Here is a 25808-nt window from a genome sequence, read left to right on the forward strand (position 1 = left end):
CTTGGTCACAGCTTGTTATTTGTTTCATTTAAAAACAAATTATAAGGATTGCGTCATAACTATATTTACAAATTAGACCTTGGCTGTAATGACTATTTAAAAAGTACACGTACATATTCACTCTTTGACCTGCAAACACTGACTTTTTATGATTTCTTGAGCATTAAGAAACTGTTACATGAGTTTGACTGGGCCAGTAGAGGCCTAGACAAACACTCACCTTGAGCATTAAGCAACTGTCTCACTAGTCGTCTAGGTCAGTCATGTCTGTATCAAACCATCCACAAGAATTCAAAGATCTAATTCGGACTTGATAACCTCAACAAAAGTACAAGCCTGAAAGTTTATGCATTTGTAAATACAGTCATTTCAAAAATCAATTTTCAGACACCATTATTACAGACGTACAAAGCTAAAATATTGTTGTTAATTCATCTGTATTTTGAAACAAAAATGTTTCAAAATTCCTAAACTTATGACCTATATTACAATTTATCCAATATGCAAACAATGTTCAAGATCATTATTGTGAATTTGTTTTGTAATTTTCATACATATATTATTATTATTTTTCTAAATCTAATTCAGAAATATAAAACAGATATCAAAAGGCTTAATTTACATATAAAAATTTAATAAAACTCCTGTTTTAAACATACACAGTATATTAATTTTTGTTCGTAAAGTATTTTTCCTTCACTCAATAAAGATTGTATTTTTAATTTAAACAAAATTGATCTCTGTTATAACATTTTCATGTCCCCATCTTGTAGTTAAGCCATTTTGATAAAAATAGCTTCTCTGACTGAGAAACCCAAATGACTCAACAAGTTAACAACTAAAAATTTTGTACTTCACAAAACAGTCTCTTTATAACCTTGTGAAACAAGCACCAATTGTCTCTGCCAAACATCAAAACTATAGGAGTATATTACTTTAGGCCATGTGTGCATATAAAGCTACATCTGCATTTAAAAATTTTTCTTGTATAAAAACATGAAAAGATTCATTTAGAAAGTTTATATAATAGTGTTGTGCATTATTAATTCTTTACAAGAAATTCTAAGCTTTTGTATGTAACTGTAGCCAATCGTAGAATAAATTTTAAATTATGAGTGCAACTTGTAACCAAAGGCTTATTATTCTGCTTAAAATTCCTGTTATAAAAATGAGGATGAAATTAGAAACAAAATACAGTTTACTATTTTATTCCAAATATTACCTACAATTACAGTCTTAAAAATTGGCAATTATGACACGATAATAAATAAATTATTTACAAGAAATATTTTCCATTTGTCCGTCTGTTTTTTGATTGAAAAAAATATATATTTCTAGAAATTTTCTTGAGCCAGATCGATCATATTTTAAAATTTGGTGCATATATTTAACATTTTCGAATCTTAAAAATATAGATTGTCAGTGAGCAAATTATTTGGATGGCATCTTACTCGAGCCTTAAGGCTCGTAGTTTTTTAAATTTTTATATTACATGGCACTGTTTTCCTTCAATGTTATCTATCCTATGAGTAATAGCTGCCGTAAGTGGTATTTGTGTGTCGAATACGGTTAGTCCAAAATGTGATCCACACTTCCGAATTAAAGTGCTTCGTCACCTCTCGCCATTTGATAGCCATTCTTTTGTAACAGTTGCTTTTCCGATTCTTCCTGCGGACGTTTTCTTTTGAAAAATCCAAGCTGAAATTAAATTATAATTGTTAGTGCATATTTTTGTCACCTTATTTAAAATAACTAAGTTACACAAACCTTCCACAAAAGCAATGCTAGTAAACCTAACAGTAGTAACCCTCCGCAAACTGCTAATATTAAAATCCACCAAGGTATGGCCGATTTCAGTCCCACGTCGTCTAGACTTATTTTAGTCGACACCTACATTTTTTAAAATAATTTTATCGTTATATAAAATTACTCGCATAATAATTTAAGAGAAACTACTTACCGAATATGATTTGATAGGTATCTTTGAAGGATCTACCCCTAAAGGTAGACTTGTTGTCATAGCAACCAGTTTTGAACTTATCTGCACATCTTTGATATTAAGCTGTAGAAAAATTATAAAAATATACAACTTAAATATTAAGTTCAAAGAATATTTGGCTTTTTAGTGTTTTTTTTTGCTGATGTCAAAATAATTCAATCTTTCGGTATGAATATCTGATACTATAAATGTATATAACCATAACAATCTGAAGCTCATATTATTCTACACTAGTTCTACTTCATTATAGACAGTCTTTCTGTTCTCTTTCCCTTGAAATACTTACATTGGTAGATGTAATTTCAATAAATTCAACATATTTTAACTGGCGTAATCAACTCTATTAAAGAAAACATATATTCACTCACGTAGAAGTTTACGAAAAAGTTTCTTGATTGAGATATAGCTACGGGATTATGCGTGAAAAGTATAAAAATAGCATTATATAATTTAACTACCATCCCACTCATTTGTAATGCTGTAGCACATATATATCATGTAATTTTGGAGATGGGTATCTTCAGTCTACTTAACTACTAAGGAATAAGACATAGCATGGGGTACTGACCATCAGTTTGCTAAGCAACACTTGAGTAGCATAATGTAAATCAATGTGGTTTGTATGTATGCTTTACATGTAATTAATATTCTGTTACCCAAGGGTTGAGACCCTAGCACCCCTCCACTCCCTTGTAACACATTGCATACCCAACCATATCCAAGTTGCATAATTTATGGACTACTGCTACTTTTACCTTTTACATCTGTCAAAAAAAATTTATTACATTTAGTTCCTTAGATGATTATTATGAAAGTTCAAGATAAGATTTGTGAAGAAATTTATGAATTCTCTGTTGATATATTTTCATAATTTATCAATTTATTTTGTTTATATTTATGGAACTATATTAGAATCTTTATTAAAAAGACAATCACACTGACAAATCAATTTAGTTTTACATAAATTATACAGCCATAATGATTGGGAGAGAGGTGATCCTACCAACATCCTCATTAAATTATGAACAATAGTAAATGAATGTTTTAAAAATGCTTTGCAATAGAATCCTGATTTCATTAATTATAACATTTTTATAGTTTATCAATGATGCGACAAAATTACATTTATATAACATAGAATTTTTTTAAATATTATAATATTTTTGAACTTGCTTTGCATTTATAGAAATGTAATATACAGTACTTCACTTTATAACAATATCATCTAAATACTATAAGCACAAATTCATAAAATAATTGTAATTTGCTGTTAACACCCAATTTCTTACTTTAAAGTATACAATTAATTAAATAATATCTGATAACTAGCATACCTTATTTATAGTCTCTCTCCACAGTCTTGATCTCAGAGTGAAACTAACTGTATTACCTGCTATCAGATTGGTAACCGAACAGTTAATTTTTGTACATATTGTAGGACCACAATTCTGGAAAAAATTTTTTTATTTTTAGATACATTGTTAAATAAATAAATATTAATTACGAATAACTTAAAGTGTTTACCAGTTCGTCTGCCAGTGACAAAGTTTCTCTGCGTTGCCTCTTAGTCTTTGTTGGTACGGGAGTCTGCTTTCCGAGTTCCGTGGCATTTAGCAAGTCTTGTTTTTTGGGTTTCTCTTGGATCTGATTTGTAATCAAACATTATATAAATTGAATTTTAATTCTATTAAAATGTAAAGAAAGCAATATTCACTTCTAATGATAATTGATTAATATCATCTCTGTTTATTCTGCACGATGCTTCTTTTCCTTTTATTTCGGGTTCTGACGTAAGATATAACAGAAACTCTTTTTCTAAGTTGTACGTTGGCCACAATATGTATATATTTGCTGTTTTAATTGTGCTCGGTCCTTTATTTCTCAACTGTAAATATGTAGAAAATATTAAAAATTGCACTACATGTGCCTAAATATAACATGCGCTCGAGAATTACTTCATATATGTGCGTAACTTCGGGTCCTACGTCTTCTTCCGAGAATTTCTCTTCGGGAATTGGATCAGATTTATTATAAGAAACAAGTTCGGGATCAGAAGCACTGGAAGTTACATAATTTAATAAATATTGATAATAATTTTACTTCAATTTTATTTTTTAATATGTATCCTTACCCATGAATACTAAGCTCTGCTTCAACTTCAACTGGAAGATATACTTCTTGCTTATTATCAAAGACACGATCTGGTAATTCGGCATTGGTACTAAATTTTAAAATACATTTGCTTAAACCAATTTCTTTTATCAAATATTTAAGTAATTAAAATTTTTCTCACCTGTTCACTGTAAAGTTAAATTGAAATCCTTCTATATAGTTGATCATTTTCTTTGCCCTTAACAATACTTTAAAATTCAACTAAAAAATACCAAAAATATATAAAATTTATTCGAAAAATTACAAGTTTTACATGCAATACTTACTGTTTTATTAGCTGGAAGTGGATTTCCAATATCGCATACTAAATTATTAATTCCAGTTTCAGGTTTTGCTCCGGTACACGTCACCGGATAGTCTTGCTATTAAAATAAAAACATGCACATATATAGATATATATAAAATTCATTATACAAATATTTTATAGATATATATCAAGTAATGAACTTACTAATTTGCTTTTATTAATGTTAATGTAATGAATATCAAGTGGCATATTTAAGTACATATAGGCCTGAAAAGCATTTTCTCCGGCATTGGATATAGTTACATCCAGATCGATCCTTTCCGTGCTTCCGATAAAGTATTTTTTCATATTCCTATAAATTTAAACTATTAAAATACTGTTCGTAAATATAAAATAATTATTTTAATACGTTCTTACGGTATAACATCCAACTGTAGATCTGGAATGCATACATCGTCCTCTCCACAATTTTTCTGTATAGGAACCTAAAATAAAGATCAATATTTTGTAGAGAAATCTTTTAATTTTAATATCAATTTCATATCAAATTGGAGATCTTTAAATGTATAGGTTAGGCCAATAATCAGTTAACCGTGTTTTTCTTTCAAGTAATTCTTTGAAACACTTAAATTATAATACTTACAAAGCTATGCTATGTATTGAAAAAGGAACAAAGCACAATTGTTCAAAATTATAAAGGATTTCAATAAGAATAATTTAATCTTTACACAGATTAACTGACTTTTTGGGCCACCTTATCCATTCTCTGTGACATAGAAAACTCTACTGTGTATACATATATACATAGATTTACATAAAGTTTCAGTTTTAGAACTCCTGTACTCTTTTTCTGTTATTTTATTATCAAAAAAACTGTTTTTTAGCAACTTTAAACTAAATTTTTGATTAACAAAATGTGAAGAATATCCAAAATAATATTTTTTTTTTTTTTTTGGTATTCATCTCACCAAAAGCATCAGAAACATGCAATGAATTTTGAATATATGTTTTGGCATATACGCCTTCATTTATCCAATAGTCTAATGAAGGCGTATATGCCAAAACATGTAATGAATTTTGAATATAGGGTTGATGCTGTTGCCAAACAAGTACAAGTAATATAACACACCATTATTTTGTAAATCAAAAGTTCTAGTCTTTTTATATCCTGAATTTAACAAAGATAATCCATGCAGTGATACTTTCATGAATATGTAACTACACCAAGCATCTCAAACTTGTAAGAGTGGTCCAAAAGTCTTGTCACCCCACAAGTTTGAAATGAATAATGTACGACTTCAAACAGACTGTTAACACAAGCTTCTATAGTGGAAGAATGGCTCATTATAAGTGTATGAAGTCATTAAGATTCATACACAGAACATGGCACTCATACACCAATATAAAAATGTAACAAATATACATGTAATTGCTATGTATTTTGTTATATTTGCATAGTGCACATTGTGTTATAATATATCCAAGAAATGACAAGACTTTTGAATCACTAGCTTCTCTATACCATAAAATTGTAAGTAATTTTTAAAATTATATGTTCTATACTACAGCAGTTCACCATGTTATAATTAAATATAGGGAAAAAATATTTAAAACTTTTTTACCTCTTTAACAAGCTCAACCAATCCATTCTGATCTAAAATTGGATTTAATCTATGTTCCAATGAAATTGAATCAATCAAATGAAACTTTAAAGATAGAGCTATTGATGTTAACTTGTCTTTAATATCATTCTGCAACAGATGAATTGATTATTTAACAATCTACATTGTTATCAGATCTACAAGAGTTGTAAAATTTACCTCGATGTAAACATAGATTTCTGTACAATAATTGGAACCTTCACTTAAATATACAGTCGTTGTCATTTCATTTTTAAACGGATCATTCAAGAAAAACGCTCGTTGAGGAGGGTCTTTTTGAGAATCCAATTTGACTTCGTAAGTGAAACCTTTCGTAACAATAAAATATTGTAAATTTAATCCAATATTTGGGTAGGAATAAATGAAAATTTCTTTACGCTTACCCAACTCCGAATCGATGTCGTGTCCCGTATAATTTAGGCAAAGAGTTGCAAAAAAACTGAAATTGTTGAATTCAGAACATTAAACAAATGACAAAAAGCCAATATTTTGGAGAATGAAAAATTTAATTCAATTTCATATCTGACAGTACACTAGAATTCCCAAAATCTGATACAGTACATCCGATTTTGCTCCTAATTGCTTGCAATACACTTTATTTTGCGACTAATTCCTTATTAGTCGCAAAAACGGGTGTACTGTACCGGATTTTTCACGGTTTTTCCAAGTAACTCTTGGAAAATCGTCGTAAATCGATCCCTGACTTCCCATTATAAACTGAGGTTCTGTTCGCTATAAAAACATTTATACAGTTGTAAAGTGGGATCTACTGTATTCCATATTCCGCAAACGTTTTGCAATTTTAATCAGTAATCCACTATAAATTAGCCATCGGGTTAATTTAATGAATATATTTTGTTATAAAATTAATTATTTTTAATGATTGGTAAGGTTTCAAGTCGGCGTTTCTCAACTTTATCGGTTCGACGATCGTTTACTTCGAAAAATATAGTTCGCGATCTACTCGTTGGGAAAAGTGCACGTAAACCACCAAGCTGTGTTTATAACTTGAAATTATCAAAAAATACCGAAACTATATTAAGATTTTTATTGGTGCCGATGGATATTTCGAGGACAGGCTGTATATTTAAACGCCAAAATTAATTAAACGGTATTAAAATAAACAAATACTAACCAAGAAACTTGAGTTTTATCTAGTATGACACAGTTCTTCTCTTTAAGATCAATGTTTTCGACATTAACTTTTAAGGAACCTTTGAGAGTAACAACAGGTCGTGACCTGAAAAAATTTCTCTAATTTATTTTCAGTTGATAAAAATTCTATAAATAAACAAACACGATATATGATATACCTAAAATATATGGCTCTACTAGATTCGTATGCTCCTACTAATAGATCTAAAAATAAAACGAAATTAGAAAGTTTTAGTGAAAGTTTACATCCCGAGACACGTCACAATTGAATTTTTACTTATTTATTTACGTATTTTCACCTGGATAATTGTTGTTATCTAAGTCCATCCCTCCCGATATCGAGAAGCCAAATGTACGTATTCCTCCATGGCCAAAATCGGATGGTGTGATTATCTGAAGATTAATTGCATTAAAAATAACAATATTAAACCATAGAATTAAACAAAAGACGGTTCCTACCTGTGATGTTTTGTTTATAATTCCTTCGGGGCTGCCATGATAGATGTAAACGGCTCCGTGTCCATCTTTGCCACCATAAGGTGCACCCACCGCTATGTCTAGGTGACGTAAAATTTTCCATAAATACACCTATATCAGATGATGTTACTTTATTTACACGGTTTAAAAAGTGCTTTTACCTTGATATCCATCTCTGTTTATGTCACCAAGAGAAGCCAGTGCCAAACCAAATCTTCCCTTTGGATTCGTGCCATCCAGATGGACCACGACATTAAATTGATGCTTAAATTATAAACGTAAAGCGTTATATAAGTTAACGACACGTATCTTCGTCCTATAATTAAGAATTAACTTACGTTAGTGTCTTGATAATAGACGTAAACACGTCCCTCTTCGTACTTCTCTCCTTTGGCTTTGAAGTCTGAGTGCAGGGGTGCACCAACCACGATATCGTCCAATCTGAAGGGGTAACGATGCGTAAAAAATTTATTTTTATGGTCACGACGATGATGATTTTTACGATCTAAACAACTTACTTGTCGCCATTCAAGTCGCTTACACACAGAGAATACCCGAAATAGGATCCTATCTGATCACCGCTGATGTTAAGCAGATTCTGAAGTTTAGAATTAAACAAAACCACCTAATGGAATATTTTTTAAAAAATTTTCTTTATATTTACATGTTTTATTCACAGATTACTTACATATATACAGATATTTACAATGATAACATAAGATTTAATTTTACTTTTCCAGTTATATTCGCTTTTGGCACTCCTACAACAACATCCATGTCCGAATCTCCTGTGAATTCACCAACGGCTGATGAATATCCTGTTTGAAATTTTAAAAATAGTGAAATTTTTTTAATCATTTATTATTTTTTTAAATAATTTTTTCTTATAAATTACTATACCGAGGTAGCTGTCATCGTAAGTTTTTGGACTTTCTCTGGTTTCGAACAGATCTCCAGTTGTTAGATTTTGAGAAAACACCTGACCTGAAACATATAAACAAGTAAAATTAAATCGTAAAGCCAGTTTACAACGAAGTGTTTTTTCTTTTACAAAATAGGTGGAAAAGTAACACTTAAATCTTATTAATTAAAAGACAGCGATTTAGTCTTTACGTTGCTTAACTAACTTTTAGTTCGGTTTTATTTGTTTAAACGCGGGTGATCTGCTGAAGAGAGAAGTTTTTATGGGAAATTGGCCCCCTATTTAGGTATTACTAACGTGAAAAATTCCGGAAAACTTTACTCGGTTAGCCAGGAGCGAACCCACCACCAGTATACTCGGCCGCTGGTATGCGCGTTAACTAACTTTTGTACCCAGTACTTTTCGATAGAATCGATAGATCTTATTGATCACACGAGACTTAGTTGCACCTTATAATAGTAAGCGGTATATGTTTATTATTATGTACTTAATGCGTTACTTCTATTGAAAAGCGTGTTTGTCTAGTACATAGTTACACTTTACTGAAGATTTTACAATGCGCATTTCAGTAGCAGCGACTCTCGCAGATCTCAAGCTTCGATATCGTTTTATTGCTCAAAAAACTGGGAACAATCCGTAGCAATTTTTTTATCCAAGCAATAAAACATATCTGAAGCTAGAAAACCGAAGATGCACGGCTCCATGTGGTTATAATTCAATCTTTGATACGTTGCAAAAAATAATATACACAAGTCGAACGATAGATAACTCCATCTGTTTATCATTTTTAACAGTGAAAACTAATAAAATAAGGGCATTTCTTATACTACACTTATTGTTAACTGAGCTTAATTACATAAACTAGAAACGAAGTGAAACACGTTCCACTTTTACTCCATTCGGCCTATTTTCCCTTTTCTTTAAATGTTTTCTAGGTTATAATTTTATTCTGAGAAATTCCGAGTTGTAAACTTGGCACAGAAAAACCCGGTAAGGTATATAATACAGTCTTTGTTTTGCTGTATTTTCTACAAGACTGTTATATAAATGATGTAAATGAAAGTGATACACTTTCAATTTCCCTTTCATTTCGCTAACAAGTATAAGTGAAAGTTAGAAACAAGGCCGAAAAGCCTAACTTTGTGTTGATTAAAGGAGAAAATGAAAGTGATATTATTCATTTTACTTTCCCGGTTGTTATATATAACAGAGCGGATCGGTAAAAAAATGCCTTCCCCTAAGATTTTTTGACTCAAAAGTCTTTGAAATATAGAGAAATGCAAAAAGAATTTGGAGGTTTTTCTGCGTATGTGTGGGGGCACGATTTTGTTCATCCTCTTTGAAGCTTAATAACTTCTGTGCCTTTTGTCGAAATTTTCTGAAATTTTGCTGGGTGGTTTATGTGTTAGGGGGATCGACGCTGTTAAATTTTGGAGGTAAAAGGTCGAGGAGGTGGGGAGATAAAGGGATCGTTCAGGGTGTGATTTAATGACGATTTTACTCGTTTTTTGCAATTTCATAATAGTTAAAAATATAAAACGTTATTTTTAATAAAATATCGTAACAGAAGGCGCCACCAAATGCTGCCGGGAATGTTAAGCAACTCGTTGCTAGATTATTTTTCTAGTGTTTTATTAAAGTGATTATGTTGATGAGTGTGATTTCAGCGGCGCATATTTACATTTTTTCTAATTTTTAAACTGGAAATTTTATTTATACTAAAACCTAAAAAGTTAAAAACAAAAGAAAAAAAACTCCAACCTCCAATAACGGCCACCTCCCAACAACGACTAGTTTTTGAACAAAAATACGTATAAAATAATCTTCAAACAACGGACATATTTTATATTCCCGTCAGTGGCCGTGGTTCGGACATTGTATTATACGTCAGCGCCTCTCAGAGGTCGAGAGAGGCCTGGGTCACATGATGTTTTCAGATTCCCAGCGTATAAAAGACACAAAAGTTTATGCATTAGGAATGGCATGGAATGAATATAATTTATAATAAATGTTCTTGAGGCCCTCATAAATATGGAGCTCGAACCAAACAGCCTTACTTACCACCTATAAGACCTCATACATTAAATAACAAATCTTATTTTTTAATTATGAGAGATTTTTTATTTGTTTTTCTATAAAACTTAAGGCCAACAAAACATTATAAATATTAAAAAAATAGTAGAATGTTTATTTATTATTTAAACCATTTGTGCCATTTGTTTTCTAACATGCCCCACAGAAATTACAAGTCACGTTTCTTATAAAAACACACAATTTTTTTTTTTTAAATTTAATGAACGTACTTAAGTTTAACGTCCTTAATTACTTGACAATAGAGGAAACAATCAATCAGGTAAGTTAAACATTCTTCTGGAGATTAACAGTCAAGTGTATAAGGTAAATATAGGATGTAGGCTTTAAAAAATATTTAAATTATTCAGGAATTTATGAGAATTTCCTTCTAAATACATGACTCACAGTAGTTTAAAAATAACAAAAAAATATATATATATACAGAACTGATTAATTATAATTAGCAGCATCCTACTTTTAATAAGTGTAAACTATTCAACAATCGACTCACCCTTTCTTCTTTAAATTAAAATTAATCAATCAACAGTAGATGCTATTCTCACTTATTATTTTCATTTTCTCATTGTCAAAAATTAACTACAAGATCATTTATCAGTTGAATACATCAAGACAGAACTAAGTCTGTGTTCTTGGTATCATAATGAAGCACATGACAGAATAACGACACATCCAAACAACCCAGTATCACCCACCCAGCTTATAGAAATGTGTTTCTGCACAACATCTCTTTCTTGTTTTATTTTTTTATTTCGTAGCAGCTAATTGGATAAATCTTGTCATTCTGTCATCTTGATACTGATTTATCGATATCACTGATTAGTATCATTAAGTGTCGAAATATATATATCTAGACGAATAAGATTAATAGAAACACGACGAAAACAACTGTTTCGGACAATCGATAACAGGGAAAAAAATCACTTAACTAGGAAGAGGGAGAGAAAAAAACCCTGACTTACCTTGCCAATACCAGCTACCTGGAGCTCCTATATATAAACCGCTACCGTCCTGTTAATGAAATATATATATATAAACACAAAAATAATTGATTTTATATAAGATAAATGCTATACAATTGATATACGATACATAATAAATTTACTGATTTAAATGGGGATGACATATGTAAGGTGATCTAGCAATATTTTACTAAAATTACTATTCAACCGTACCTTGGTGACAGCTGCCGAAAAGCCTGCTTGACAAAATCCCTGTCTGTGAGGACCAAAAAATGTAGCTGGGATGTGGAAAGAAAAAAAAGAAAGAGAATATTTAGAAAAAATAAAAATTGCTGGATCACAATTCTATTTATAGAAATAGCACAAAGTCTTTCTAACTTAGAATAATTATGAATTTTTTTAGCATTAAGTATAATAAACCTGCTTTATAATCGATAAAAATATGCTTAAGATCGGTTAAAATGTAATCAATAGTCGAATTGTTCGTTTAATTTACTTGAACGACTAAAATTCTATGCTACAACGAAAAATGTGGTAATTAACACATTTTTGCTGGTAACATACAATGTTAAGTATAATAGAAAATTATAATTTATAGCAATTTTAATTGTAATTAACTTGTTAATTACAATTAAAAATTTTCCTTTAATTAACACATTTTTCGTTGTAGCATAAAACTTTAATCGTTCAAGTAAATTAAACGAACAATTCGACTCTCGATTACATTTTAAATTATAATTTATAGGAAATTTTTTAATTGTAATTAGCAAGTTAATTACAATTAAAATTTCTATAAATTATAATTAGAATTGAAATTTATAGAAATTTTAATTGTAATTAACATATTTTTCGTTGTAACTTTATAACTGTTTTTTTTTTACTCTTAAAAATGTATGTTACAACCAAACAAAAATGTGTTAATTACAATTAAAATTGTTATGAATTTTCATTTTAATTAACATATTTAAAATTTTTCTTAAAAGTGAATATTATATACTAAATATTTCTTTAAATAGATTTAAAATCACAATTTCTTAAATATTCAAATTTATAACGTTGACATCTAAAACATATTAAAACAACTAGGAAAAGCTTTAAAGCTATAAAGCTGTTAAAGCTTTATGATCTAATTACGATTTGAAATGTTTATTACAGACAAAATGTGCTAATTACAATTATAATTGTTACAAAATTTAATTTATTACAATCAAAATTGCAAATTGAAATCAAATTCTGTTAATTATACATAAATTGTTGCAAATTTCGTATTTACTTATCATAATTAAAATTGTAAACGTGTTTATTACAATTAAAAATAACGTTTATTTCGATTAAAATTTTGTTTATTCCTTGGAAAGGGGAAAGTTTTGCTTTCGCATTGTTTTCCTTTCTCGTATTTTTTTTCCTGGAAAGCGTACTTATAGCACAGATCTAAAAAGGGTAACACTACCCCTTTTTTAATGCTGTAAGTATTCCTTTAACACTGATGTTCTCTTCTCCTATTTTAGGTATCCTGCAAGTTCCTTTTCTATAGTTTTAGTGTACTGTTTCCTTATTTACTTCGTTCCCTCATCTAAAAGGATAATTAGCCCCAAACGAAGCAGATAAGATAATGTATCTGCGAAGGAGAAAATCAAAATAAAACAAAAAAAACCAATAACAGCAACAAGAGCAAAGTAATTTATTGGAAATTGTAATAAAAAATACAAGAAAATTTTTAATGTTTCTTCTATAAATAACGATTTGTAATGAATTGCACATATATTTTTCATATAAATATTTTTGTAAATATTAAAAAAAGAAACTTTATGAGTCATAAATGAAGCAACACTTGTTTAAATGATACGAAATAGCAAAACGATGAATATTTTTGGTAAAAAAAATGTTTAAAAATAAAAATATATTACGTTATAAAAGATGTAAAAATTAAATGTTTATAACCTTAAATTAACCTTAACATAAAACTAAGTTCCTTCCTACGTCTAGAATGATTAGATTGTATTGCTATCTGTAGGCTACACAGAGCCGGATTTAAATTCGTTGAGGTCCTAGCTATAACATATAAGAGGCCCTTTCTGTTTACCATATAATAATAAATTTAAAAATATAAGGCCTGGAAACTGGTATCACAGGCCCTAAGCTTTAGCTTTCTCAGCTTACGTGTTAACAGAACCCTGATTATACAGTTTAATAACGAAGTTATAACTTTATTTAATATATTTAAAGCTAATTTATAGTGTCGCACGTATTATATTTAAATAAATGTTCATTTATTAATTGCATTTAAAACGCTATTTGACTTTAAATAAAATTTATTTACTTTGTTAAGTGTTTATTTATTCAGTTGAGAAGAACGGCATTTTACTACGGTGTACATTGATGATGTATTATTATATAGCTCCGAAAAGTTAACAATGTCTAAATATAGAATATTTCGTTTTAATTATAGTTTATTGAAGATTTAAATAGAAAAACTTGGCAAAAACTTTTTAATTTTAGTATTTTTATAGGCTGTGATATAGATTAATATAGTGCTGTGATATAGATTAATAATACCAAAAATAATTGTTAATTTGAATGAAAATTGAAAAAAAAGATTAATTATAATTAACGCATGCAACATTAAATGTTAATTGTAATTAGCAAAGAGTATCATTTAGTAATTAATTCAAGATAGTACTGCTAATTACGATTAAAATTTTAATTACATTTTTGTAATTTTAAATAAATCAATAATAATTTTAATTGTAATTAACAATTGTTTTCGGTATTATTAAACGATACAATTTGTTAATTACAATTAATACTATAAAAAAGTGACTGCAATTTTAATTGTAGTTTATTTATTTGTAATTGACATAGAATAAAAACAAAATTTGTAAATTACAATTTAAAAAATTTATTTGTTGCAATCCAAATATATTAATTACAATTAAAATTCCTTTTTTTTTATTTCGAATTTACAACATTTGACAAAGGAATTTATTCATTATAATTTTTAAAAAATAGTGCTAAAATACATTAAGCCAATTAAAATTATTTGTAATAGAAATATAATTTGCTTGTTATTCACAATTAATTTTAAATCAAATTTAATTTTCGTTCCGCTTGATTTTACTGCAATTAAGATAAAGGACTGACGGTTAAAATTATATATTTTCATGCTTGCAGATGGTTTTATTTAAAGGCCTACTTCTGTTTGAGTTAATTAAATTGAAAAAATATGATGATTTACGAATTGTTATTTATTTATTTAAATATTTTTTAAACTTAATTTGACAACAGCAGGTGACCCAAAGGAAGTGCGAACTGTTTTCATACAGTCCATTTTTCCCGAAATAGCAATCTGGCATTCATTACTGGCCGAGTTTCCATAATTAAACAAGGAATATCTAATAAGGAATAACCAGATGTGTGTTGTAGGGCTCAAGTATAGGACCTCGCGCTTTTATATTCACTAATAAAGGGCCTCTTATGTAATAGATTAAAGGCAGCAACAAATCTATATCCGGCTCTGGCGTGCCCTTATTCAATCGGGCCTTTTTTTTTGTAAGGAAGCTAAAACCGAGTAGAGTGCTGCGATAAGGTAAAGCGCTTTGCTGTTAACTGATCCTGGGAAAAAAGGAATATTTCCACATTTTTTGGTAGCATTTCGATATGAGTAAGCATTGTGAAATGCACAAGATATCGATAACCACTTGTTGTAACAGGTTTACTATCTGGACAGAGATGGGGTGTGCTGGTATTCATCAATTCTCGTGTAGTAGCGAGTTCAACTTGGTCCTACTTGTCAATAAATCTTTCTCCACCTAATCTAACTCTAAGCAAGCACGTGGCCAATAAACTTTTATAGTTAATACTTCTTTTTGTTTGTGAATTCCGACACTTTGTTACAAACAAATATGAGATATTTATCGAAAGAAACGTTCGATAAACTTGCAGCAGGAGAGTTTTTTTCGAAGGGGGGTTAGGCTGATTGACGTGTCTCGCAGCACCAATTCGGAATCCCAATGGGATAAAAGAAAACTGGATATACTCTTGACGACACGCAGGACTTCTTTTACTTTAATTGACTATCCCAGTTTTTCGTTTTGAGAAGGATGTTACTGATTGTTTTGATGGGTGTCTCTAGCTTAAATTAACTTTTTTTTCCCCTCTACAATTTTGGATCTTCTCGATCTCAAATTCTGACAACATCTGGTTTCTTCCTCTACGAACTTCGCTTAAAAGTACGACAAATGCCATCGTGTGTGGAATTTGTACTTTTATTTAAGTCAAATAATTTATGCAAATTCGTGGAAATTTTCAATTTTAACGAGACTTTATTTTGATTTATATTGTTTATATAGGCCACTGAGGTCAAACTACAAGCGTATAGTGAACCGAAACGGGGAAGAAGAAGGAGAAAAAAGAAAAAAAGAAAAAAAAAAAGAAATCATTGGTTTGTGAGCTTGGAGGAGATCCAAAATAAATCGCTTCTTCCAGAGCAGCTGTCGTTTTATCCACGTTTACATGGAACAAGTGTTATATAGATGTTATAAGCATCCCTTATATTATATCAATATACCGATCATATAAAATGACCATTTATTATATTAAACGACGTTTCCTACACCCACGATTCCTTTCCTATTTTGAAGCGTATAAAGAACTTAAAATATTTAGAAAATATTTAAATAATTTTAATCAAAATTATAATACTTAATTGATGATAAAGTGTGTGCAGGAGCATGCACGAGATGAAGTACTAGAAAGCGTTTAAAGTAGATGCTACAAGATAAAATATTGAATGCGAGAGATTTTTAACGCTAATATTAACACAATTTATCTTTTAAAAAAAAAAGAAAAGCGTGTTAGCATGACATAAACGGAAGGACGTTCGCCCGATTTGGCTACTCTTCAACACGAAAAATCCTTGGATTGCTATTCCAAGTGTTAATGACTCAAAAGTAACACAGACGTCTACTACGAGAAAGATTCTTACTAAAGTAACAGAAATCTTCAAGTTCTACAAATGGTCCATTAACGAAGTGACCTATCGGAAGCTTCGTTTCAACCATACCGCAAGTCAAAAGCCACATGCGATATATAAAATTTGTATACGCTTAAGTACGTATACATGTACTGTATATACAGTAGTCTCCGGAACAAACACTTCCTTCACTTTATTTCAGTACAGATCTTCAACAAAAATAAATCCCTGCGATAGAAAATTAAACAAAACACACGGGTTTAACAATCTCAGTTGAAAGATTTTTTTGTGTTTTTATAATTCTTTTAAACTATTCACAGACGAAAATATTAAGTGGAAGATTCGTAAGTGTTTACTGTAACAACGTCCACGTAGGTAAATATTTAAAAGTTAATAATAAACTAGACAGACGGACACGTAAATTGTAGAAGTTTTTTACTCACGATTTCTACACGGTGAATATTTTTTTGGTGAAGAAAATCTCCAATCTAACGTCCAGCATACACCAACAGGTTCCCTCCTCACTAGATTTCCTCCGTAGTAAACGTATCTGGGTGCACATGCCTGTGTTAATAATTTAAAAAAAAGCTGTTTAAAAGTTAAAAAATAATAATAATTTAAATTAACCGGAAACTCGTCATGTTACATTTAAAAAAATACTCCTAACAATAAATCACATGACAATTTTTCCAGTTCCGGTTAGTAATTGACAATTTATTTGTCAAAATCACGTGCTTGAAACAGACAGGAAATTGATAAAGAAACACGTGATTCTTTTTTTTTAAATTGAATAATTTTAAATTTCTGAAATTGAATAATTAAAATAATCACGTGGTAATTTTAAAATTCAAATTTTTATAATGAAGCAATTATTACGCTAGAAACACTCACGCACGCACGCGGTGTTAAATTAATTAACATTATTTAAAAATTCAATTTTATGTTAAAAACGTTAAAAATTTATTAAATTTAAATTCTTTTTTTTCCATTAATAAACTGGAAATTTACCGCAATAATCCCGTCTTCTCCCGACGTTTGAACGGTGGCACCGAACCATTGATGCGATTTATCTTCCGTTTGAAGAGTTCTATCCCCGTAATCTAGTGTTTCTGATCCTGAAAAGTAATTTATGTATTTAATTTTATATATATATATAATAGGAAACATCTGTATTTTATTGCGAGTTAAGAAAAAAATTCGTACAAAAGCCGTACCCTATGGCTTGTTTCAGACAGGCAAGGCATTGTCACTATTTTCTACGCTTCGTCAACTAACTGGATCTATGTAGGAAACTGTGACGAAGAGCGATATTTTTGCCCTGTGCAAATGGCAAACTTCCAAGGCACAAAATATACTCCGACTACTCTTAATGTTACAGGCATTAAGAGTTGTAGAAAGCATTTTCAATGTCACTTCAGTATTTTTTTTTTTCCAATAAAAATGATTTTATTATATAAAAAAATGCATAAAAAAGGCTAATGTCTTCAGTAATTTATAGTGTGGAAATGTTTGTTTTTTCATACACGAATCTACAGAAATGTGCCAGGGTATGAAGAAGTAAATATTTACTTCTTCATACACTAGCACACTACAAACTTTTAGCGTCTTAAAATCAAATAAATAATAAAATTAATGCATATTTAATGAGGTTTCTTCACTAGAAATGTATTTAAAAAAACTTAGAAAAATGGAAATTCTAAAGCCATTTCTTGTAAAATAAAGTAAATATGAAGTAACTTACTTCATATCCTAGCAGATTTATTAACTTTAGTACCCTCAAATCAACTAAATAACGAAACTAATACGTGTGTAATAATACTTTTTCGTTAGATAATTACATAAATTTACAAAAATGGAGATTCTATAGGCATTTCTTATGGATATTCTTATCCATTTTTCTTCGGATTACTGAGCAAGCATTCACTTCTTCGTATCCTAGTATAGTTTTTAATACCTTCAAATTAACCAAATAATGAAATTAATGTGTATCTAATTATATTTTTTTGTTAGAAAATTATATAAATATACAAAAAATTGAGATTCTGTGCTCGTTTCTTATGTCGTTTCCACCCATAAATTGTTGCTAGATCATTAAGACGTGTAAAATAAATTGCCCCTTCTCTTTATATTTTAAAACGATCATCTAAAATATTCAAGGAAAGTGAAAATATTTACATTTTTTTCGCTTTTTATTACACATAACTGGCAATTTTCTCCATTAAAAAAACACAGCATACAAAGGATGCCTTGTAAGATTTAACTCATTCGTGATCTTCGGATATTATGTAAAGCCGATTTTCTAAGCATAATTACTAAAAAAGATGACATCATTTACCTGTTTGATCGAAGGGAAGTTGCGTGCACCTGTTATGATCACCTGGTATACACCTGTACACGGCACCACCTTGAACAACACCGGGTTGATTCGTCTGAGCTTTAGGTGCCCCAACGATTAACCTAGAAGAAAATATTTAAAATTAATAAATAAATTTTACTCCTTGAACTTTATACATGTATAAATATTTTTATCAGTTTAAACTGTTTGGTACGAACAAATACTTCCCTACAGGATATAAACCTGCAGGAGACAGGAAGTTAGAAAAGGAACCATCTGGAGTCAACACTCTGGCTTTTCTCATAGAAAATGCCATTGTTTAGCCATGATAAATAGGGTAAAAAATGATCAGAAGTTTCAGATTATCGAATTTTTATGATCGACCTCCGAAATGTCACGTTTTCGGGCCCAAAAAAGTGCCAAAAAAAAGTATATTTGCAGTTTTAAACAATGAACAAAATTATTATCAACCGGATTTTGGATCAGATAATGAATGGTACATGTCAAGTAAACACTTTTTCTAAGCTCCTGCTTCATATTTAGAGTTGGAGATAAGAATATAATAATTAAGTTTGAAAAATAATCCCTGGGAAAAAACTATTGGATAATAATCTATTTAGGATAATTAATTTATATTTTATTGTAGGAAATACGTGCTAGAATTTTTGCTATGCACGATTACTGCATTGACATGTTTAGAACATAAATATATAACGAGAACACACAAGTAGTAACTCGGTAGTGAGTTTAACGCCATTAGTTTAATAAGACGAGATATTTAATTGGACAATGAATAATTTATACTTCTCGCGAGCCTTTTTTTCACTTTAAATTCAGTCAGAATGGCGGAATAAATACATTTTTAACGACGTTCTTTCAACAGCTAATTGACTTTAAAGTTCACAGAATAATTGTAAATTTACGTCGATTGCTTCTGTTTTATACATAAAATGATTATTTTTACAAATAAATTATCGTTAATGTAAAAATTTACGCATAAAAAGTAAAAATTAAGTCAATTAGACACGATCAGTTTAGCTGGTAACTGAACTTTCGCTCGTCTACATCGATTTTTACGTCCATTTTCTTGTATAATATATAAGAAAATTAGTTATTTTACATTACTAGGGTGTCCGAACTTCATTTTTAATGGCGCATTCCTAAAAATTCGGCATCATTACTTAAACATGCAATTAGTTCGGATGTTTACCTCGATATACGAAGCATTCTACTATTAAATTTAGAAATTTTATTCTTAGAACTAACTCGACTTCGCTCGATTTACTGTACATAAAAAAATGTTTATCGTGAGAATCATAATTATAAATCAGATTAAAGCACGGTTAAGTTTAGAATTAGTTCTCGGTTGGCATAACCTTTGAACTCCGAATTAATCTTGTTCCTTTAATATAATCCACATCTTATTTATTCAAGGCACGATATAATCTTTTTTGAATAATTTACCGCTTCCTGAAAAGATTTTTAAAGGAAATCTCCAATCCCTTGCATTTTTCTTAGAACGATTGAACTGTTTGGGGTCGAAGCGTAAATCACAACAGTTGCTCCTTGTTGTCGGCATTTTGCCATTTCCTTTACCAGTTGGACGTCATTAAGGATCTAGAAGTCGGGACCGGAAACCGTAACAGCTTCTCCAGTAATCAATCACGTGTTTTATTGTGTCCCTATTTTTATTCCACCATTTAAATGCATCTAAACGATCCTGCAATTAAATAAAGTGATATCCAGGAACACCTCCGAAAAAAACCATTTAAAAAACAGGTTTTTCTGAAGAAATCCTTTGGGAAATAATAATTTTAAGGAAGGAAACACGTAAAATACACGTTTCCTTTCCTTAAATTTACGAAATTAAAAGGTTAAAAATGATTATAATTTGCTTATAATCTTATAACATAGCATCAGAAGTCGACTGTGTTAATAATTTAATAATCCCTCCTTTAATTTTATTGAAATTTTAATTATATTTTTAAACAATAAAATGTACTATTTTTTTTAAAAAAATAAACAATATTCATAACGAATGCTTCTCATATCTTATCCAGATTTGTTTCTAAAAATGGTACGGAAATGAAAGATCTTAGTTTTCTAGCAGAGAAGAGACAGACAGACAAACTGGAAGGACCACAGAAAAAAAAGAAGAGTACTGTTCATCACTCGTCGACTCTATACTGTAATCCATCAAATGAAATGGAAACATGGGGCCATGTTTTGTTTTCTCTTACTGTATGTACAGCTGATGCGATTATCTCTAGTTATTCTAGGCTTTTCTCCCTTCAGATATGTAAAAATGTCAAAAAGAGATGACTCGATTAAGAAAGGAAATGCAGGAAGTTCGAATTTAGTGGGTGAGAAGTATGTGCTGTAACGAAAAAACACGTACTGTACTCAGAATAGATTACGTAGCAACCTTTTGTGAAAATGATATCATCTACTTGGACTTAAAAATAAATATGATTGCTCCTTACGATAATTTAGTGTTATGTACACTTTCCTAAATCATATTTTAACATATTTCCAACCGCAAACCTCTGTGTAACGTCGATTTATTTCGCTATATCGAGGTAAAACGACTCTACACTCTTACAGCTTTTAAAGGGGGGATGGGTCGAACTGGAGAAAAAATTGCCTTAAAAAAATGCTTATAACTTAATCAGCTGACATAATTTTAAAGCTTTTCGATCTAAAAAGATTTTCTTGTTTATGACTCGGTTTAATGTTCATGGTCACTTCCTGAGAAGCTGGCTAAGAATCAACAAAGGAGTTTATCATGTTAGTGACCTCTACTTGACATTAACGCATTCTAAAATCCTCTTAAAAATTTTTGAAATTTTAATGGGCTATTCTTGTCCATTTTAATATAAGTAGACGATTCTCATAGTGATGATGACTATTTTCTTATTTGAAAATAATCATCTAATTCACCTCCTCACTGAAAGATTCAACTACTACACAACCTATTGTGATAAAGTTAACTTGTACTTAGGAATTAATTTGTACATAGTGTAGCATTTTAGTTTTCAATTAAACCTTTAAAAAGCAAATTATTCCTCGTAAAAAAGGTCTCCGAACTCAACAATTATCATTATTACTCTTAATATAGAGTGATGCTGGAATATTTTTTATATAAGGAATTTTCCTTTCAGCATCGTAAAACATATTTTCTCTTATCTAAGACCATTTAAAACACAGTAAAAAGAGCAATTACGAGTAGTTTTTACCCAAATTGATTATTATTTTTACTAAATTAAAGTTTTTATTCGCTAAAAATTGACAGAAAGCAGGGATGTGTACCATTTTTTAATGATTTTTGACAGTAGAAAATGTGTGATACTAAATATAGAGATCAAGGATGTAGCTTAATTTTCTAAAGGGGGGAAGTTCTGTTAATTTTTATTTAAGAATATTTTTAAACTCTTAAATGCGGAATCGTTATTTTGAGAGCGTCAACCGCGATTGCAAACTCTCCAGAAACCGGATTCACTTCCAGAAAGTTTACTAAAAAATTGTTTAGTAGCCCAGTAAAATGGGAATTTCAAAAATACGATTAACGAAGAGACTTTAAATTATTTTTCTATACATAAAATCCATTCATAAGTCTGTAATCATCATCAAATTTCAATGGGAATTAAGCTATTTATTCCCTATTTTTTAGTAGAAATTAAAGGTTCTTTAATCTATTTTTTTAAAATTTTATAACGTATAAAAGTATTAAAAAATATATTCGTTGATTTATTTAATAATAAAAATGTAACTTAATTATAAATCATTTTAAATCTCGAATTAGAACCATTTCAGATCAAATTTTTTTACGTTTACTATTTTTTCATTCATAAGTAATCTTAACTGAATGAAACACGTGCATTTACGTCGTTGCTTGTAATTAACATTTTTTTTTTTTTTACGACATTGAAATTGACATTTTCATTAACAACTATTCAACCACGTGGCTGGATCTAGTAAGCACGTGTAGATTATATATAAAAAATCGATAAAAATGAGAATATTTGAGTAAATAAATTATAATTTCGAGAGAAAATAAAGACAAGCTGTAGATATTATTACAATTAAGGGAATAATATATTTTACAGGATATTTCCTATTTAAAAAAATAGCCTATCCTATACTATATTTTATACAGGATAATGTATTTTTAAGATTTTATAGAGTATTATATAGGATTATAGGATAGGATATTTTATAAAACGAAATAATTTACAGATGTTATAGAAAATTAACTCTTTATTACCATTCCTTATACGAACCAATTGTAATTATATAATTGCAATTGGTCCATATAAGGAATGCTGATAAACAGTAAAAAAAATTCGAAAAATAAAAATGCATAAGTGAAATCGGTTGTTCAATTTCATAACACTTTTATTTTATGATTTTTTCTTCTCTTAGTGCATGCGTTTGGATGTTTACTTTCTAATTTAAAAATACTTAAGTCGGTTGTTTATTTTTAAACCATTGCTCGTTATTTATAAAAATTGCCGATAAAATTGTACCGAATTTTAAAAAATTCCCGTTTGTTTACCGTATAATATATAATTATAACCTTAAAACTTCATTTTAATTAATAATTATACGGTATAAAGATAGAAATTACGACTTTAAAGCACTTAAATTGGAATTTTTGACTCCTCAAAGAGTGGACGAAAAGATTTACTTAACCTCTTTTTACTGTTGTTGAAAGAGAAAGAGGACAGAACATTCCTTAAAATTTGACCTTACAAATTCCTCGATAAAACATTATGTTTATGGATATTTGTTATCTCTTTTAGGAATTAAGAAAGCATAAAGTGTTTAGTAACAGGAGAATTTGTGATATCACATACTTGTAAGGAGTATTAAAAATTGTCAGCAATTTCTAGAAGTGACTGCTAACATTTTTAGTAAGTAGTTTCGTCACTGATATTACGTAAAAATTCAATAATAGAACACACAAGACTGAACCGTTTTAGATGGCTAAGATGTCAAAATAGGTTACCTGATATAGGCAATTGAAAACGGCACACCCTTCGCGTTGTCCACAAACCGTTACCAGATGCTAACTCATGTAATGAAAACAGTCACTTGCACGTGTTTTCAAACGGTCAGAGAGTCAGTTTTTAGGTGCAAAAGGACCTGAGTAATAAATTCCTGCTGACACTAAACTTGTAAACAACTTTTACCGTTTAACGCTAATCAATACAAAAGTATACACTTCGACACGTTGATAACTCATAAATTAACTCCATATTTTATAATTTTATAAAGTATTAAACTTATAAAAATCAAGCATTTTAGATCGTACGTATTATAATTTTACAGTTTTCTTTGATAATATCAGGTTACGCGTGTAAAATTCCTTACTAATTTACTATAATTTATCGTCGTACTATACTGTACAGCATTTGGCACTTATAATTAATGGAAAAAAATTAAAAATCTGCATATTATTTATGCAACTGTTCAATCTTTAATTAGTAATACAACTCTAGAGATTTTTTAAACAGAAATTTAATATTCAGAAGGCCATTAAAATGACTAACTGTGATAGATATAATATCAGGAACCGTATCATTATTCTAGATGATATCAAACCATCGAGTTCGTTTAATTACATACAATATAGTATTCGTCACGTGCAAAGAAGTGAGTAGATTAGGGGAATATATTGATTCCCACGTTACCAGCTGTAGACCATATGCGTCACTAAAGGTTCCGGGATGATGCTACGGAATGTCTATCATCTCCCATTTGAAGATTAGAAACATCTAGGACATGTGTCAATGTGATTATAAGATTTTTTCCGCCGTGGCAACCCATCACCTGGACGTCTTTTAGCTTAGAGGATCACAAGATATTAATAGAAATTAACTTACCAACTCTGTCTGTTGCTTTTATATTGTGCCACAGAAAATCCGAACATAGAATCATGAGGACCACGATAAACGGTGGACGTTAGTAGATCGACGTTGAAGGCTATCGAAGACGTAACAAATAACAAAAACACAGTCACATCCGACTTTAGCCGGTGACATAGAGACGTTAACTTCATAGTGGAGAGCGGAAACACTCCGCCTTGTACACAGGAGACAGGCTTGACGACTGTACTTCTCGGATCGTGTACTTCAAACTAATCTTCCTCTAAACGCTCCCTCTGGTGGAGTGCTCCTTAAATTTCTCTACCAACATTCGTACTATCACCTCTTCCTTAATTTTAATCTCTTCCTATTTTATATATTACATAATTTCCCATACGGATCCGGAGTGGAAACGGTTGTTATAAAATTCTCTAGCGCGCGCTTGTCTCCGGTATAATCCTCTACGTATTTCCGATGGTTAATATAATTTTCTCTGCAATTATCACGTAAATTTTCGATTAATTCTAGACTCGACTTATCTAGAAACACATCTAACGACTGTTCCTTTTTTTATAACTCGTTTTTCTTTTATTCTCATCCTGTTACCATTCCTGCATCCGGGAGAGAGTGAAGTTGAAATAACAAAGGTCCAGAAGGTTAGATGTGAGAGTGAAAATAAAGAAAACTCTATATTTAAGTTAATAAATCGAGTTAACAAGGTCACCATATTAGTTTCATCTTCCTGTTAAAGGATTGTATGGTTCCTATTACCGATACGCTGTACGTGTTTAAGATTCCTGAGATATATTTAAATACTTAATCTATGAATGATTTATTTAAATAAATATTTTCTTAAGTTTAGAGTGTTTTTTTATTCTAATAACGAGCCAAAAGGCGAATAATTATTAAAACATTACATAAATATCGATACATAATCAGTTTCCCATA

The 25808-nt window shown here is 29.8% G+C and overlaps 1 protein-coding gene across 1 annotated transcript; it reads right to left on the reverse strand.

The window, feature by feature from the left end:
- Positions 1-1192: 1192 nt before the first annotated feature.
- Positions 1193-25306, reverse strand: LOC136987454 (integrin alpha-PS2-like). The gene is made up of 30 exons (XM_067285192.1): positions 24879-25306; positions 18994-19115; positions 17667-17773; positions 17102-17222; positions 11900-11964; positions 11687-11735; positions 8612-8695; positions 8444-8529; positions 8230-8336; positions 8050-8152; positions 7873-7975; positions 7694-7791; positions 7534-7627; positions 7393-7438; positions 7215-7319; positions 6463-6518; positions 6239-6387; positions 6041-6169; positions 4836-4903; positions 4623-4770; positions 4438-4533; positions 4293-4372; positions 4131-4220; positions 3955-4057; positions 3714-3884; positions 3524-3643; positions 3334-3447; positions 1961-2062; positions 1768-1890; positions 1193-1698 (listed from the first exon to the last, which is right to left on the reverse strand). Exons 1-30 carry the CDS (start codon positions 25052-25054, stop codon positions 1600-1602), a joined length of 3114 nt encoding a protein of 1037 aa, XP_067141293.1. The 5' UTR covers positions 25055-25306; the 3' UTR covers positions 1193-1599.
- Between the last annotated feature and the right edge of the window lie 502 nt (positions 25307-25808).

This window comes from Centruroides vittatus, unplaced genomic scaffold, assembly GCF_030686945.1.
Source record: "Centruroides vittatus isolate TY-2023 unplaced genomic scaffold, ASM3068694v2 scaffold_211, whole genome shotgun sequence".
Classification (NCBI taxonomy): domain Eukaryota; kingdom Metazoa; phylum Arthropoda; class Arachnida; order Scorpiones; family Buthidae; genus Centruroides; species Centruroides vittatus.